The following is an 18,595-nucleotide window of genomic DNA, read 5'->3' as shown; positions in this document are numbered from 1 at the left end:
TGGAATACACATAGGGACCATGGCTCACAGAAGGAGAAGATAATTAGAGGCCCAAAAGACATTTTTAAATGTAGCAATAAAACTCAATGCTGCATCCTGTGTGATCATTACAAACAACTCTTCACACACAGAGTAAGCTATAATTACCATGCTTCAGTACTCAGATGCTAAGGCACATTCCTCTGATCTTCAGCTGATCAATGCTGCTGAAAACCAGATGCTGGTAAACACAGGGCCGGCTCCTGGAATGCCGCCCCAGGAATTGTGCCGCCCCAAGCACATGCTTGGTTTGCTGATGCCTAGAGCTGGTCCTGGTTAAACAGATACATGTCCCGTTTTCAGCACTCAAACTGAGGACAAGGTCAGGGGATACGAAAACTCTTTGTTAGCGTTCACTGGAAATCACTGGAGGTCTGTTACCGCACAAGAATGTATACGTCACTGGGGTTTGTCACGGGATCCACTCACCGCTAAGGACGCCTCCTCTTGGCCACTGTGGGATTAGCTCCTTCCAGGTGCTGCGCCCTCCTCTGGTGGTCTCTCCACCCGTCGTCCTCTCTCGCTCTGTGGCTCCTTCTCACTCCAGGAGCTGCAGCTTCCTCTTTGTGACTTGCCCCTCCGGCCAGGTCATTATAGTCCTCCCCTTCTGGGTATCTTTCAGAGCAAACCATCCCAGGCAGTCTGCTCTCTACGGCCTGGTTTGTGCCACCTCTCCAGTGCCTGGTACGGGAACCCAGGCCAGCCCTCTACTCCAGGTTCCAGCTCAGGAGCCCTATCTTCCACAGCCAAAGTCTACATTATCCTATGCCTGGCTGCTCTCCCCTGATCCTTTTCTACCTTTCTGGCTCTGTACCCTCTCTGGGTTTGCCAGCCACACAACTCCCTCCTCCTAGGGACTAACTGCAGGCTCCTTGCCTTTATAGCCCTAAACACACCTCCCTTCTCTCAGGGAATGACTGCAGACTACTTCCCTGCAGTCCCTTTTGGCTGTCAGCTCCTGGGCTTTATACAGGCCCTTCCTGTTCCTATCCAGCTGAGCCTTGTCTCTAATTAATCCTTGCTCCCTGGCTGCTTTTTCAGGTGCAGCCTAGGCAGTTGATTGGCCAACCTTACCACCTTAACCCTCTCAGGCCTTGTGTGGGGTGGACACCCCATCACAGGTTGTAAGACGACAATGCTGAAAGTTATGCATTTCCTCCCAGAATATATTTTAAAGGAGATAACTATAAAATCAGCAATTTAATCCTTCTAAATTCATACAGATACAATATACACACACAAGACCAAGAGACAGACAAACATGGAGCAGTACAAAAGTTTTATTGACATGAGTTTGGGATGGCTGCCTTACTCATTGTGGTGAAGTGCTAGGAGTACATTTATGTAACTCTTGCCCCTTCCAAAATTAACTTGAACAGTGCTCTTTTGGAAGGCGCAGGGATGAGCATGTTGCCCATACCTCTCTTAAAGCAACCTCTTGATAATTCACCAGGTGGCACTGAGGTCTGATCTTAAGGAAGCTACGTATCCTCCTCTTCTGACTAGATGATAAGGTACCAAGACAGTGATTGTATCCACATTATTACTATTCACAAGTATAAATTGTGGCCACCATAAAGTGGATGGATAGATGGAATATTTCCTTCACATATACACAGTTCCTCTAATGGGAAAGTAATTTAAGTCTGTAGTGAGATAAAAAATATTTCAGGTTAACTGCAATTCAAATGTTATTTCACAGCAACTACATAGTAAATCCACTATAAAAAATGGTAATTACATGGTAATTCATGTTATTGCTGATACATTATCTCTGAACAACCGTGTAATTAAACTTGTGCTGTAATTCTTTCAATAAGATCTGTTTTGGTAAAACATCATTTCCTAGATTCATTTTTTAAAATGCTATTGAAAGAGTAGAAAAGTTTTACATCATACATTAAGAACTCCATTATTAGAGGAGCAAATTTTCGACCATCCCAAAGAGTGGGAAGTGGTGTGAAATAACTGATTTATTGCATTATAATTTCTCTCCCTTTTCTTTTTTAAAGATAGGAGTCATAATGCAAACTCATAACAGTTCCAACACATGAAGCCTACAATAAGCAAGAGAGAAACAAAAGCACATTTCAGCAGGCAGACTGTGGGGTAATCAAAATATTTAATATGGCTTGTAGCTGAAAGTAATTGACCTAAGTTTCCAATCGTTTTAATTATTGCCACATTCCATTCACTTTTCATTAAGTGAAGATAAAAACATGTTCAGTCTTTAAAATGCATGTACATTAGCTTTAAGCCAGTACTGAACATATTGTGCAACTCATCTGTATGCAACACATGAATTTCATAGAATATATTTATATATTGTATATATATATACACACACACACACACACGCGCACACACACACACTTTTCTGTGGTGATACCCCTGAATAAAATCATTTAAGCAATAGTAATTTCCATATTAGAAAACCCATTTATGAGGTTGGCATAACTTCCCACTACTAAGTTTAAATCAATATAATTTCCAGATTAAAGCAATAAAATATTTTCATTATGAACATCTTATTTACATACAAATTAAACTGTGGTCCCGTACACACATTACATTACAAGGAAACCATTTTAAATTTTAAAAAATTATTTACATATTTGAGTTCTTTGTTCTTTAATACAGAGATTACGTGAACACTGAAAACTGTATGCTAGGCAGATCTATTTATTAGATTTTTCTATTTGTATTTTTTTGTGCAAATTCCAAATCTTTTCTTTTGAGTTATCATCATCTGCCTCTATTTGCCTTGTATTACTGCTGCTGCTTTTTTGCGTACTGAGAAGGCTGGGTGACTTTACTTCTGGGAACAGGAAGAAAAGATTTAACTCTTGAAACACCCAACTCAGTCTTTGATTTACTGTTGGTGCATTCCACAGTGCGATTGCTGCTGAGAGGACGGATCCCATCCTGTGAATAAAATAAAGCATCTTTTTAGCATAAGCACATCCATAGTAAGAACCAAGAACACCAAAAATGAGCAAAACAGTGAGTGTTTACAGCATCTTGCACCTTTTGGAAGCATGATAGCCACAGGAAAAGGATAAATTTTCAGGTCCTGGTGAAACAGTTACAGTTTTAGCTTTCTTAACCAGTTAGAAACCAATACTCTAATAGAAGTTGCTTTTGTAAAAAAAAGCTAACAGGGCATTTCTTCAATAAAAACTTAACATATCACACAAGGACAATGGTAGTGCTCTGCATTGTCATTCAGAAGCCCTAAATGTTATTCTTGCTGGGCGAGCAGGGATTAGAAGCACTATGGAGGTAATATATTCTCTTTCCTTCATTAGGTAGAGGGAGCCCCTGTGGAAGGATGACAGCTGTAAACTGGGGTTAGGGAGATGTATGTTTAAATCAGGGAGAAAGCAGGAGATCTCTTGGGTGATAAACACAAGATTCAGTATTAGGGCTGGAATAAAATAATCCAGAGACATATTAATTTTTACCCCATCACAGCAATAATACTAAATGGAGCTAAGGTTGAGGTGACATTTCCATTTTAAAACTTCTGTTTTCAGTTGCTCGTTTTCTTATAAAATGATTTTGAAATGTTTTGTGCTTGGCTGCCATTTTTGAGGTACTATATTTTAATGTGGAATGGGACACGTGAGGATTGGTTCTAAACTCTTACTCCCCAATACTGACTATTCCAGATTCTAAGCTGATTTCAGCGGAACTGGGCCAAATTATACCAGCTGATGATTGATACTGCTCTTCTTACTTTTCTCTCTCTCACCTCCTCTGAACAAGAAAGGTTCCCTGGACTATATGGACCATTTCTCCCTCCTCTCATCCCCAGAAGCTCAGCAGTCCCTTTAACAGAGGTTTGCAGCACCACTAGCACTTTTAAGTTACATTCTTTTTAAATCTAAATTTAAAACATTGAATAAACACTACTTTAGTGTGAACAATAAGCAGAGGGGTAGGTGTGTATGAAAACCCTCAAACTGCTGCTGGAAGGACACCATCCTACTTTGTGGACTGTTTTAAAATTCACTATCTGCCATACCGGCTCTTCTTCAAAACTGTCTTCACTAGCCACTCAGTATTTCAAAGCATCTAAAACTTTTAATTGGCCTTTCAAAATCCTAATCAAGTACATGTCCTATGTTAGTAAAATACCACTTGATGTTTTTGTGCCAGTCATAAGATTCAGTAGTTTTGTAAATCTATCCGATCAGCTGATTTGTTGCTGAGAGCTTCTTCTCTTCTTCGTTGGAAAAAAAAAAATCACATAATCAGCCAATCATCATCTTTGAAATTCATACTGCAGCGTCTTTCTTTTGTAATGTAATGTCAGGGTAGCAATATTATTTAAAAGTGTGGTGTAGTCATACTACAATTCTATGGGCAGGTCTACTCTACAGCAGGAATTGACGCTCTGAGATCGATCCACCGGCAGTCAATTTAGCAAGTCTAGTAAAGACCCGCCAAATTGACTGCAGATCACTCTCTAGTCGACCCCTGTACTCTACCCCCGACGAGAAGAGTAAGGTAAGTCGAGAAGAGTAAGGTAAGTCGATGGGAGATTTTCTCCTGTCGAACCCCCACGGTGTAGACCTTGCGGTAACTTGACCTATGGTACGTCAACTTCAGCTACGTTATTCTCTCTCTCTCTCTCACACACACACAAGGCACAGAGGGTAGTTGCTTAGCATGCAGCATAGGCCAAATCAGTTCCCCTCCAAAATATGTCTTGTCACCACAGAAATGAGGTGACGATAGTGATATTATCCCTCTTACGAAAGCAGTTTTCTTATTGCTCCTTTCTACTCATATAGTAGCTGATTTGCTGTGGCAGAAACTGTATTGAGCAGAAAGATGAACTAGCCCTAGGCACTAGAGGCACTGGGGATCTCCATCTGTCTTCACTATTGCTGCAGAACAGATGGTACTTTTAAAAACCTGTTTGCAGATTCCTAATTTGGAGACTGAAACCAGCTAATACTCGAGTCTAACTTCCCACGAGAAGAATAAGATTGCTAGGCACTGCTCGGATTTATATGGTAGGGTCTAAGGACAGGATATACATTTCTCCTTCATCTTTTCCAGGAAACAAGTACTGCCTGTGCTAAGGAAATGTACAGAGGAAGAGAAAATGCATGTTCTGCCCAACCTTAACATACTGCACTTACACCATAGCACTGGTCAAAAAGTAAAATACAGATATTTCCAAAACAGCACCTTGGAATGACTTACAATTTTTGTTTCCAATTTATCATCAAGATAATTAACTAAGCTTATATAGTTATTACAAACCATGCTATAATATAGTTTTGACAGAAAAAAAAAATCATGCTAACAAAATAAAACATGTAGCCAGATATCAAAATTCATAATATTAGCACAAATGCAGTCAGCTATGTTTCTGAAACATGCAGATATCAAATCACTGCCATATGGGGTTAGGAACTTCTTTGCTTAAATAACAAAAGAATACCAATACAGTAGGTAATCCTTCTTTGTTAAAAGAAAAACAATCTAAAGAAGTACAGTCCCAAACTTTCAACTACCTTCAAAACTGTAGTGGGAACTGATCTCCGGATTTTAAATAAAAATATGGAATATACTCAGTGACATTTTAAATATTTAAGGTAACTGCCAATAGGCCAATAAAAAATACAGTAAGCGTTACAATAGAGAGGTGAGAAGATAATTCAGAAAAGTAATAACTCAAGAATGCATGGTATAGCTGGACAGCTGCATTTTATAAGGCATCAAAGCAATTAGCTTCGTTGTACAACTCTTCATAAAAATCTGCTGTTATGTTTATGTCACACATGCTAACTCCTCTACTTATCAATACAGAACAGGGGACTTAAATTTAAACCCTATAAAATAACAGAACAGAGAACATTTAATGAACCTACAAAGCTACATTTATAATTTATTTTCTCATTAAAAAGGAGTGTTATATTATAGATATTATACTGTTGTAATGCAGTTTAACAGAGACTTGCAGCTAATGAATGAAAGCTTTTTCCTAAAACTAATTTATTTTATTTATTTGAACATTTTTAATCACATAGGGCTGAATTCTGCCATCTTTACTCAAGCTGGGCCAGAGGTACCGGCTTTCAGACTGGAATTTCCCGCATGAGCACAGACTTCAGCGTAAAAAGCATCCTATTTGCTCCAAGAGCTTCTACACTGGCCGTCCTAGGGCAAGAGCAATGTCTTAGAGCTGGTACTGTGGGCTTCCTGGCAGTCTCACTGAGGACTAGGGGCTTCAACAGAGGCATATCAAGGAGCTGCTCATGCTCTGTGTGTCTCCTAACTTGGCTTCTTGTGCCGAGCCTCCATATCATCTGATGAGCTGGAGCTTGGTATTTCAAGGAATCAGTGCTCGATGGGGGATGGAGTGCTTTGGTGGTGATGTTCACCCACTGGGCTTATGGGAAGTGTAAGGCGAACTTGCCTTTAGGTTTGCTGCTTGAGATCCCGCACTTCAGCATCACAGACTTTTTTTTAAGCTATCCTTCAGGCTACATGCCCATAGGTGCATGTTCCCTTGTTCTGATGTTGGATTTCTGTTTTGCAGCTCAGTGCTCATTTTCTCTGTTGATCTGGTCCTTCTCTCATTTTTCTAGGCCCTTTTTCTTTTCCTTTTGCAAGTATGGCATCAAAAGAGGAAGAAAACCACTCAGCTTGGAGTTCCAGGATATTTATGTGCATCCTGGATACTTGGGGAGACCACATTCCCTGTGTCATATAATCGTCCAAGCGGCAGCCTGCCAGGGCTGTGTCGATGATGATCGTCTTGTCTGGGGAAGAAGGAAGAAAGAGACTCCCCCCATACATATGTGATCTGGGTCTGTCCATCACTGAAGTCATGACAGTATCTTGGTGGGGACTATTAGCATGAAGTCCATGGAATGATGGTTTGGTGAGTAAATGGACTGGAGTCACATCTGAATACAGCAAAGGTGGAGTCATGCAAAAGGAGTCACGTGTACATGAAGCCATGTGGCCTAGGAGGGACAGGCAAGTCCAGGCTGGTAGATAGAATTGCTCACAATGCAAGTTATGATGTTGCTCATTGCCTGGAACATGTCTTTTGGCAAATAGGCCCATGCTGTGACCGAATGATGTCAGACTCTATGAAGTCAAGAGACTGTGTGCAGTCTATGATCGACTTCTCAATGTCGACGCTGAGTCCGAGGGACAAAAGAAGGTTGAACAACATGGAGGTTGAAGCTTGTGTTTCTTGCCTGGACCACGCAGCTAGAAGCCAATTGTCAAGATATAGAAACATGAGGACCCCCTAAAGTTTGACATAGGCTGCTACGACAGAAATTTTTTTGGTAAAGACTCTGGAAGTGGTGGCTATTCTGAAGGGGAGCACCCTGTATTGGAAATGGTAGGTGCCCACTGTGAATCTCTGGAAATGTCTGTGTGCTGGATAGACATTGATGTGAAAATAAGTGTCCTTCATATTGAGAGCCGTAAACCCCATGTTTTTCTCTAAGGATGGGCTAATCACTGCCAGGGTGATGATACAAAACTTGAGTTTGTGAATGAAGTGACTGAGACGTCGGAGTTCAAGGATTGGTCTCCCCCTGCCTTTCTTCTTGGATATCAGGAAGTTGAGTAAAACCCCCTTCCCTGATATTCTGTGGGAACACGTTCTACTGCTCCCTGTTGTAATAAGGAGTTCACCTCTTGGGTGAGGATGCTGTCATGAGAGTGGTCCCTGAAAAGGACAGGAGGGAGGGGTCTTGGAGGAGGTAGCATGATAAACTCGATTGTATAGCCATGGTGGATGATGTTCAACATCCATTTGTCCATTGTTATCGCACTCAAAGTGTGGGAAAAGACGGCTAAACAACCCCAAAGGTGGTAGGAGGGTTGTGACGTGATAGACACAGTGGTTGGTAACTCTTGGGGTCATCTCAGAAATACCTCTTGGCTAGAGGTTGCAGTTGTGACGGCAAACCCTGAAAAGAGGGCCCCGGGAGTCAAGATAACTGAGTTTACTGGCATTTCCTCGGGGGCTCATCAGGTCTCTGAAGGTAGAATGGGGGGCCCACAGATGGTGGGCGGTGGAATTTGCACTTTGGGGCAGGAGTGTGGATGCCGAGAGAGTGAAGAATGGCTCTGGAATCCTTGAGGATATGCAGTGATTCTTTCGTCTTCTGGTTAAAAAAATGGGATTCACTGAAAGCGAGAGATCTTCAATAGTTCTGTACCTCCCATGGGAAACCAGAGAAATGGAGCCAAGACTCCCTATGCATGACTATGGCCATAGCCATGGCCACGGAGGAGGTATCTGCTGCATCTACTGTCGACTGGAGGGCTGTTCTTGCTACCAGCTTCCCTTCATCAAGAAGCAACTGAAAACGAGCCTGATCATGTTGTGGCAGACTATCAGTAAATTCCTCAAATTTACTATAATTCAGGAAGTCGTACTTGGCTAGTAATGCCTGATTGTTCACAATCCTGAATTGAAGGCTAGACGAGAAAAATACCTTGCACCCCAAAAGGTCCAAATGCTTGCCCTCCTTATTGGCTGCTGTAGATCAAGGGTGATATTGCTTGGCTTGTTCAGTCGCTGCCTGGACAACTAGGGAGGCCCGTGACCTGCGAGGGAAGAAGAAGGAGGAGCTGCTGAAGCAGCTGGATGACCTGAAGGTGGAGCTGTCCCAGCTGCGGGTGGCCAAGGTGACTGGCGGAGCCGCCTCCAAGCTGTCCAAGATCCGGGTTGTCCGCAAATCCATTGCCAGAGTGCTGACTGTCATCAACCAGACCCAGAAAGAGAACCTGAGGAAATTTTACAAAGGCAAAAAGTACAAGCCTCTTGACCTACGGCCGAAGAAGACTCGTGCCATGCGCCGCAGATTAAATAAGTACGAAGAAAGTTTTAGGGAGCAAAAAGGAACTCAGACCCCTTGGCAGGAACATAGCAATGTTTTTTGGCCACTTTGGGGGGGTAGCTGTGCATGTGCAGGGGTGTGCCACACTGGAGCCTCCCAGGACAGAATAGCGTCATTAACTGGCAATTTAATTCTGGCTGGTCCCAAGGTGTGGAGGATATTAAGTAGCTTATGCTGGGTGCCTTGGATTTCTTGCAGGGGAATTTGGAGTTCCCTCGCGACTCTCTGCAACAGTTTCTGAAATTGCTTGAAGTCATCCAGAAGAGAAGGGGATGCTGCAGTAACCACTTCATCTGGAAATGAAGAGGGAAATCTCACCGGTTCTGGCAGCACCGCTGGGACTGGACTAAGGAGTTCCTCCTCTCCCAGTGGATCTAAGCAGGAACCCTCAGAGGGGAGGCAGGCGAATATTCCCTCGTAGACTGGGATGGTTCTAAGGGGGTGAAATTGGGACCAGAGTCCCCAATATGACCAATAGGATGGATCCTAGGGAGGTTGTGGGGTATGGCATGGGGTGCCAATGGCTCCGATATGGTTGAAGTGGTGGATGCTGCTATAGATGTGACTGTCTCCATGAAGGTATGTAGGGGTGATATGACACGGTCAGCTTCTCTCCTGTTTCTGATTCATTGGAGGAGGAGAATGCGGACTCCAGTTCAAATGGCAGTACCATCGGAAGGGTGCAGATTATCGGAATGGATGGTGAGGGGTCCTATACCCAGGGCATATCCCATGGCAGAGAAATAATCTCTCTAGAAATGGAGGCACCCTCTCTTTGATTTGTATTGGTGCCAGCCCCATGGACCTTCCCAGAAAGGGAGGATCCCACATCTTATGCCAGTGATGACGGTACCGGTGGAGTGGTGCTGGGAACAGCTGTTTCCCACCATGTGTGGGATTTCTTCTCACGCCTATAGGATTTAGCGCAAGTTCCGTCTCCATGGCTTGAAGTCATGGAAGGCGTGTCCACTTTCTTTGATTTTGAGGAAGACTTAGTCCCATGCTTATGGGTATACTTCCTTATCTCCTGACTAGGTCCCACCATGGGGTACATGGTGGTGGTTCCCCCGACACCAGATTTGGATATGGTAGCAATAGGTGTGCTCTGTGCTGATTCAGGCTGATGTATGGGGGAGTTCCCTGACCTAAGTCTGAATGAGGCCTCATGGCTAGCTCCATGAAGTGCTTCTGGAAGCAGAGCCTTGCCTTCTTGGGTGTGGCTAGGGAAGGACTGGCAAATACTGCACCTGGATGCACTCTGAGCTTCCCCCAAGCAGTAGAGAGGGTGTTGGTGCTGACCGAGAAGAAGAGCAGGCAGGAGGCACAGAGTTTGAGGCCTGGAGTCCTGGGCATAGTCTAAAATACTTGCTCGCGGGTATGGAGGGAAGCGCAGGGGTGGGGGGGGGGTATTGTAATGAGTGTGGGGGGGAATGATGAAGAAGAAAACCCCCCAGATCAATCTAAACTAAGCACTAAAACTACAATAAATTGGTAAAGCTATTATAAAACTCATAAAACTATGTACAACCATCGTATTTAAAAGTGTGTCAGAAACATGGACACTGAAAGTTCTGACCAGGACCATGCGGCGGCGGCAAGGAACTGGAGATGTGGTGAGTCCACCCTGTTCTTTATCGCCATGGATGGAAGCACAAGGTGAGCCAAGGCGCATGTGCGGACCAACGGATACTACTTTCAAATTCTCCAGCTCCAAACGCATGGTGTGCATGTGTAACCCTCAGTGGAAGGCCATAGGGACCATCACTCAAAGAAGAGCCAACAGATATGAAAGGTTACCTGGCAAGGCATCGTTGGAATTGGTGAAAAGCTGGAGTGATGGCCAATCAGCTGCAGTTTATTAAGGGAACTCCTTTACTGACTGATCAAGAAGAAATTGACTGGATTGTCCCAAGGGCAGCATTTATACTCAGCAGTGAGTTGGTGCGACTGCTAATAGGGGGCCATACTTTATCCCACTACTGCTGCCCTCACGGATCATAAAAATCTTAAGAGCTAAAGGAGTTCTGCTGGTCTTATTGTAATGAGGATCCTGTATAGATTGTAGCCTTGATTTTGTGTTCAGCTATTTTGCATTTTAGACACGGTCATACAAAAATCTGCTGTAGCCAGGTACAAAAGGGTCATCCTAGTGTAGGATGTCTAGCTGGGGAAAAGTTAGGCATGGCTAGGGCTCCCTTTCCTTGGCAATCACTGCTGCCACATCTGCCTCTTGGGGCTTTCAGCAGCTGGCATAATTTAGGGTAGCCCTTAGATGGCCTAGAATGAAAGTAGCACAAAGGCCAGTTTTACGCACACACACCTGCCAAGCTGGAATTTATGTTTCTCAGCCGTAGCTGAGGATATAGGCCAGTATCTTTAGAGAAGCATGAATTTCACTGAATGCTGATTTAATTAAATTCCACCAACCCCCTTCTTTAAATGTTCTTTGTACATTTCATGAAAAAAGGAAAGTGAAGGACTGATTGCCTTGTTTCCTACTTTGCAAGCTTCCCCTCAGTTCTATTAATGCATCAAAATAACTCCTTTTAGCTGTCTAAGTATACATATAGCCCCCTTTGCTGCACCTCACCAACATTCACTAATTTAACCCCAAACTGAGTTTTTACCCCAAAAGGAAAAAGTGCCAGAAATTCCATGAAGTCCACTAGAGACTTCACTATTGCTACTGATTTTATGTGGAACACATTCTGATACTCTGGTGCTAGGCACCAAACGAAACCCTATAGATACGGCAACAGAGATAATAAATGTTCTCATAGCATCAATGGGGAAGCATTATCCCCATTGAACAGACAGGGAGCTGAGGCACAGAGATATTGAGTATCTTGCCCAAAGTCAGTCAGTCAGTCAGTCACACACACACACACACACTCTCTCTCTCTCTCTCTCTCACACACACACACACACACACACACACACACACACACACTTATTTACTTACTTCCTGGTAGAGCTAGGAATTCAGTTCAGATCTCCTAAATCCAGTGCCTCTTCTGGCCAAGAATATACCTTCAGTACCATGTAGAATTGTACTTTAATTTTGTGACACTAGGGAGAATTTAACACTCTCTCTGAGTTGGGATTCCATTCCCAAACCTATCACAGATTTCCTCTGTGGTCTCGGGCAAGTCATTCATTTCAGTTTCTTCATCGCTAAATGGGTGATACACTTCACTGGGGGGTGGTAAGACTAAATTGCTGTGCATAAAATACATTGGAATTCTAGAATGGAAGGCAACATTTATACAAGTAAAGTATTATCAGAGTCTCAGTGTTGCTGCAGAACTCAGTATCATTATGCTACATACTGAATTTTTTAATATAGTAATGTTTTCCCTTTATAGATTTCAAACGGATGTAATTTGCAAAGAATTTAGGTAATTTCCCCCTATGGTTTCTTCAGAAAAATAACTGACATTCAACAAATATACTTGTGATCATCCAATTATTTTCTGACTTACAACTTTATGCCCTCCAGTAACAAATCAGCAGCTTTTTGGAACCTAAGCTATCACATGTTCAAACTATCCTGTAGTTAATATTGTCTGTTTTTATTCTTTCTGGGTTTTTTGGTTTCTTATAAGATAGGGTGCCAAGAGAGCAGTGCACTGAAACATACAAGAAGTTCAGAGGGAAAGAAGTTAATCCCCATTAAAAAAAAAAAAAAAAAAGCTGATCTATGTCTTGCTTGCTCAGCCTCCTGTACTATAATTGGTTTCAGTTTCTCAAAATTTCCACCAGCTGGGAGCTTTCCACTCAATGTCAGGCTGACTCATTTCTAGTTAGGGAAGACACTCAGGAGTAATCTGGTTCAAACTGGCATATAGTTTGGTAATCACTAATAAGGATGACATAGCAAACCATATTCAAGCAATTAGTGTCAAGAAGTAACAGGAATTTTGACTACTTCAATTCATTTAATCACTTTAGCTTGTAAGGCTACTATGAAAATGCTGAATGCTAGAAAAGTCCAAATTTCAGAAAAGTTTGATTAAAATAATTGAAATATCATGACTATCTATACTTATCTAGTAGATATCATCTGTAAATATGAAAATCACACATGGGCCAAATGCATACCTGGTTTAATGACCAATGATTTTGGTGGACACATACCAGGGAAAAATTTGGCCCACGGTGCCTGAAGTATGTTTCATAAACATTATTAATCATATCGGTTTACCAACTGGTCAGTAAATACCTTGTCTCTCTAATTAACAGAGAAGTCAAGGCATTTTAATCTTTAATCAAGAATTCAAACATAGATTTGTAGTGAGCTCTAGAAAATCTTCAAAATAGTTTGTACACAGGTATTTTTTACACTCTTACGAAACGTACTGTGCATCCCATACCTTTTGTGACACCGATTTACTCGGATTAGTACTGCTTGCTGAAAATATTGGATCAATTTGAGAGCTTCTGAACATAACCAGCTCATCCTTAGAATCAGCAATCTAAAAGAAAAGAAAACAATATTTTGGAAGTCCTTTATATTTCATTTTGAAGATTCTTGGGGTCTGTTTTTAATGCATGTTTTACTTTGCATGGGAGATTATGGGAGTTGTGTGTAAACTTCAAAAGAAAGATTAATAAATCCTCACTGTATCCAAGAAAAAAAAGGGAGCCAGATTCATTTAAGTTTACAGAATCATAGAAATGTAGAGCTGGAAGGGACCTCCAGAGATCAACGTCCATCACCCCTTCTTTCTTGCGGGGGGGGGGGGGGGGGCAGGGACAAGTCTACCTAGGACCACCCCTGACAGGTGTTCATCTAACTTGTTCTTAAAAACCTCTAATGATGGGGATTCCATAACCCTTGATACCAGTGTTTAACTGTCCTTGTAGTTAGAAAGTTATCCTAAGATCTAACCTAAATTTCCCTTGCTGCAGATTAAGTTTGTTTTACCTTAATTGGAGATAGATAACAGTTGATGACCATCCTCTTTATAATAGTCCTTAACATATTTTCATACTTTACTCCACCTTCTTTTCTCATGCCCAGTTTTTTTAATCTTTCCTCATAGGCCAGGTTTTCTAAACTTTTTAACAGTTTTGTTGCTCTGCTCTGGATTCTCTCATTTGTCCACATCCTTCTTACAGCATGGCACCCAAAATCAGACACAGTACTCTAGCTGAGGCCTCACCAGCACTGAGTAGAGCGAAACAATTACCAATCATGTCTTACATACAACACTCCTGTTAACACATCACAGAATAATGTTTGCCTGTTTTGCAACTGCATCACATTTTTAACTCAGATTCAATTTGTGATCCATTATAACCCCCAGATCCTTTTCAGCAGTACTACTGCCTAGCCACTTATTCCCCATTTTGTAGCTGTGCAGTTGATTTTTTCTTCCTTAGTGTAATACTTTGAATTTCTCTTTATTCAATTTTTACTCAACTTTAATTTCAGACCAATTTTCTAGTTTATCAAGGTCATTTTGCATTCTAACCCTGTCCTCAAAAGTGCTTGCAACCCCTTCCATATTGGTGTCATCTGCAAATTTTATAAGCATTCTCTCTGCTGCATTATCCAAGTCATCAATGGAATCCCACTAGATATATCCTCCCAATTTGACAATGAACCATGACTACTCTGAGTACACTTTTTCAGCCATTTGGGCCCCACTTTATAGTAATTTAATCTAGACAATATTTCCCTAGTTTGCTTCTAAGAACATCATGTAAGTACAGTGTCAAAAAAGTAACTAAATTCAAAATAAATCATGTCTACTTCTTTTCCCCTATCCACTAGCCAGTAGCCCTGTCAAAGAAGGAAATTGGGCTGGGTCAGCATGCTTTATTCTTTGATAAATCCACACTGGTTATTACTTATCACCCTATTATACTCTAGATACTGGCAAAATTATTAAACAATCATTTGTAAGAATCTTTCCAGTTATCGCAGTTAGGCTGACTGACTGGTCTATAATTCCCGGATCCTCTTTGTTCCCCTTTTTTAAAGATAGGTACTATATATGTTTGCCATTCTTCAGTCCTCTAGGACCTCACCCATCCCTCATGAGTTCGTGAAGATAATTGCTAATGGTTCCAAGATTGCTTCAGTCCTAGGGTGAATTTCATCAGGCTCTGCCAACTTTAATACATCTAATTTCTTTAAATATTCTTCATCTTGTCCTTCCCTATTCTGGCTAGGAAGAACAGTGTCAATGACACCAGCTGCTGTCCCCTAAGCCATGCCTTTTAGAATTGCCACAACCAGTAAATACATTTTAAAAGTGTTAAACCCTGTCTACACAAGGGTTTAAAAATGTTAGTTAAAATGAGTTAGCTAACATGCTTTTAAACCATCTATTTTCCCTAGTCCAGACATGGCCTTGGAGTGAATCCCCACTGAGATGCCAAGGGATTAGCTGGTGCAGCTTCAGTGCATCTGGCTCATAGCATACAGCTGCTAAAACTTAACTTCACAGGGAATTAAAACAGGATTACAAAGCTTTCCACCACAATTATTTCTTGATTAAAAGTTTGTTGGTATCTAAGATCACACAGAATGTGCAATAAAACAAAATTGCTGGAAAGGTTTAAACAACAAGGGAATTGTTTACGGAGATCCTTGAGGGTATAATTAGGTATAATGGGATTATGGTAAGCAAAGTGTACAATGTGCATCAGAAAAGCTTTATATTCCTATTAGACTATGAAATAGTCTCCCAATGGAAGTAGTGAAAACACAACTGATTCAATCACTTAAAATTAGGCTGGTGAAAGAGAATATGATGTGGAGAACAATAATCCATTGAAGCAGACTATCAGATAGCACTTTAGCTTCTCTAACATTTATGAATCAAATACATTTTAGCATCCACTGCAAATTCCTGAGTGTATGACATGACATTTAAGGTTAAACTTTTTATTATGATTTATTTTATTTTTTAAAATCTATCACACATATAATATATTAGTATATTTTAGCACATCTCCAGTTAATAAAAAATATTTTAAAATCTAAGATCTATTATGGATTAAACAACTACATATGATTATGATGTAAATTATTTAAACCGCAGTGTTACCTTGCTTATATCAGACTCTGATTTGCTGGAACACATACTTTGAAGTTCCTGCACAAGATCTACTTCATCATCAGAACCAAGGGACAGCCTTTGCTCCAGATTTAACACTTTTAGCTGCTCATTCTCTGAAGAGCTATGAAAACAAATCAAGAGACAGGACAACTGAAAGTGGGCTATGGCACAATATATATATATATACATATATATATATATATATATACACACACACACACACACACGGGGCACTGGGAAATGGTATCATCCTTTCACAAAGATTGTATAACTACACTGTCTATTCAGTAACGCCCCTACTTTAGGATGTACCAACAAACGGAATGGAAATAGCATCCAGTTTAGGCATCAGTAGTTGTCAGTCTTTAATTTTATTGCTTCATAATAGACCCTCTTGTACACAATTTAATCTACTCTCTCCATTGTTTCGCAAAAGATGCTTTTGTGTGACAAGTACAAATGCCATTCGGCAGGAGAGTTCTTCTTTCTTTTGCTTACACCAATTCAACGCTGCAGCTATCCTCCCACACTCCTTTTTTGGAACTATTCGAACTATTTAAATTAAAAGGCCACTGCTAGAAACAAAGGATTCTGTGATATGCAAAGATATGAATTTCAGATCTGGAGTTGTCTCTTGCATATGGTAGCACAAAATGCAGTCCCCTTGGACCATTTGCTCAGTAACTACTTAAAGATATTCCATATCATTTATACAAACTTCAGATTTCCATTCAGTAGGCTGAAATAGCCAGAGGGTCTTCTTTGTACACCTCTGGATTAAAAGACAGCCTTCTGCTTTTTATAAGCCAAAGTAAGAGGAGTTTTATATAATATTCCCCAATTTCTAGAAAATTCTAATAATAAAGGAACATACTCTGTGGCAAGGTTTGAGCTACTGAGATAGGTTCTAAATTATAATTAAAAGCCTCCAAACCCCCCCCCCCAAATTAGAATTAAAAAGCCTACACTTCTTCAGCTCTGAAACCAAAAGTAACCATATCAAACATAAACCTTTCACTTACTCATAAAAGTGAACTGGTTTTTGACACAGTAGTATCTGTGCTCTTTGAAAAGTGTGCTAAAAGAAAAAAAACACCTGACTTACTTTTTGATAAGAGAAGCCATTTTGTTGCAATTTTGTTGCAACACATTCTTTCTTTTTATACCTGCACGAGAGGGGGGAAGTTAACTTGTTAGTACTCAGCATAACTCTATTGTTTTCTTCATTTTAAAAGCTGTAATGAATAGGTAAAATATATTCCTATTTGCTGATCATCAGCTATCATCAGAGCACAGCACGCCCCCTGTGTCCTGTCAAGATCACGTTAAGGCTCCATGGCACTATTGCAATGGCACAAAGGGGTCTGAGTGGGGCCTGATATAGGTAGTCTTTCCCCCACCAAGTTCTGCCAACACAGCGACTACTGACACTAGTATTGGTCCTCTCAAAAAGAAGGAAACCAACCAATTCATCATTACTTGTTATCAGAGTGAGCATTTGAACTCAGAGGTGAAAGGCTATTAAAATGAAATCCACTGTCCCATTTTGTCTCAGTTTCCCTCCAAATGTTTATTCTTAATATACGTTACCAAGAGTGCAAAAGGATCCTTACATACAAGATATGACACCAATAACCTTATCACCCTGAGCTGTGTTCACATCAACTCTCAAAAACTAAGCAGGATTAGATCTGGTCAGAATTTGGATGGAAGACTACCAAGCAAACCCAGTCTGCTTTAGGAAGTGGTAGTGGCAATTCAGAAATAGCACTCTTTCCCCAGAGTCAGTACTGAACAAACCAATATCGTAACATAGGGTTAGGGGGTATTGTGCTGCTGGGATGGCCATCTCTTTTATTTAAGACATAAAGCAGAGGTTAGACCTCTCACTTGTGGACATTAAAAATAGCATGATACTTGTTACCAGAGTAGGAATATTATGCATAATAGGTTATCTAAATTACACCTTCAGAAATTTCATTCTGGCTGCCTAAAATCCTCCCTGTAGTTTCAGTTGTATAGGGTATTCTTCAGTTTTATTTCTGAACTAGTGTAGAATCTTGCTGTGGGCTGTTTTTTTATTTATAATTTTTATTATTTTTTCCAAATTCAACAAATATACCAAAATAGCAGATTCAAAATAATACAAGTAGCAAATAAAGAGGGTTAAGATAAAGAGAGAGGAGGCGAAGCAACATATCTATCTTCAGGGTCCACAGTAAATCACAGACCTCTAAAAAGTCAGCCAATGGCTTTAAATTTTTCAGACATTCCTTTTTTGCACAATGCCAGTTTGTTTGTTAGCTGCAAGGACAGCCATATCACTGAGCCTGGCATCAATATTTGGTGCGAATCGATTTTTCCTTTTTTGCAGTATTAATTTTTTAGCAACATAAGCTGCATGTTAGAACCACGCTGCCTTGTTACCAGGTAATTTTCCCCAGGTACCAGGAGCATATCCAAGAATGAAACTTAAGGGGGAGGGCTCCATCTTAGCTTTCAATATCAAACTGGTTCAACCTGAATTCAAGGAGGAGTCTGTGTACTCACATCTAATAACCACAAAGATGCATTAATTAACAAAAAGGAGAT

General features: G+C 40.9%; 2 protein-coding genes across 2 annotated transcripts in view; one reads left to right on the top strand and one right to left on the bottom strand.

The window, feature by feature from the left end:
• Positions 1 to 1,301: 1,301 nt before the first annotated feature.
• CTTNBP2 (cortactin binding protein 2) overlaps positions 1,302 to 18,595 on the bottom strand; it is a 193,730-nt gene continuing 176,436 nt past the window's right edge. Inside the window, 5 exon segments of the mRNA XM_054023582.1 lie at positions 1,302 to 2,823; positions 2,825 to 2,964; positions 13,304 to 13,405; positions 15,992 to 16,124; positions 17,109 to 17,169. Coding sequence (XP_053879557.1) covers positions 2,718 to 2,823; positions 2,825 to 2,964; positions 13,304 to 13,405; positions 15,992 to 16,124; positions 17,109 to 17,169 — 542 coding nt within the window. The 3' untranslated portion in view covers positions 1,302 to 2,717.
• LOC128830306 (60S ribosomal protein L35-like) lies at positions 7,415 to 9,181 on the top strand. The gene is made up of 3 exons (XM_054016121.1): positions 7,415 to 7,502; positions 8,606 to 8,986; positions 9,129 to 9,181. Exons 1-3 carry the CDS (start codon positions 7,415 to 7,417, stop codon positions 9,179 to 9,181), a joined length of 522 nt encoding a protein of 173 aa, XP_053872096.1.

Source organism: Malaclemys terrapin, chromosome 1 (assembly GCF_027887155.1).
Source record: "Malaclemys terrapin pileata isolate rMalTer1 chromosome 1, rMalTer1.hap1, whole genome shotgun sequence".
NCBI lineage: Eukaryota > Metazoa > Chordata > Testudines > Emydidae > Malaclemys > Malaclemys terrapin.
The sequence above is the reverse complement of the archived record's forward strand: the minus strand, read 5'-3'. Positions and strand labels throughout refer to the sequence as shown.

Excerpts from the sequence above, each read along its gene's own strand:
- LOC128830306 (XM_054016121.1), top strand. The coding sequence starts at position 7,415 with ATGGTAGGTGCCCACTGTGAATCTCTGGAAATGTCTGTGTGCTGGATA. Across the intron at positions 7,503-8,605 it reads TGTCCTTCATATTGAGAGCC|TCGCTGCCTGGACAACTAGG; the intron begins GTAAACCCCATG and ends TGGCTTGTTCAG. Across the intron at positions 8,987-9,128 it reads TTTTTGGCCACTTTGGGGGG|GGGAATTTGGAGTTCCCTCG; the intron begins GTAGCTGTGCAT and ends GATTTCTTGCAG.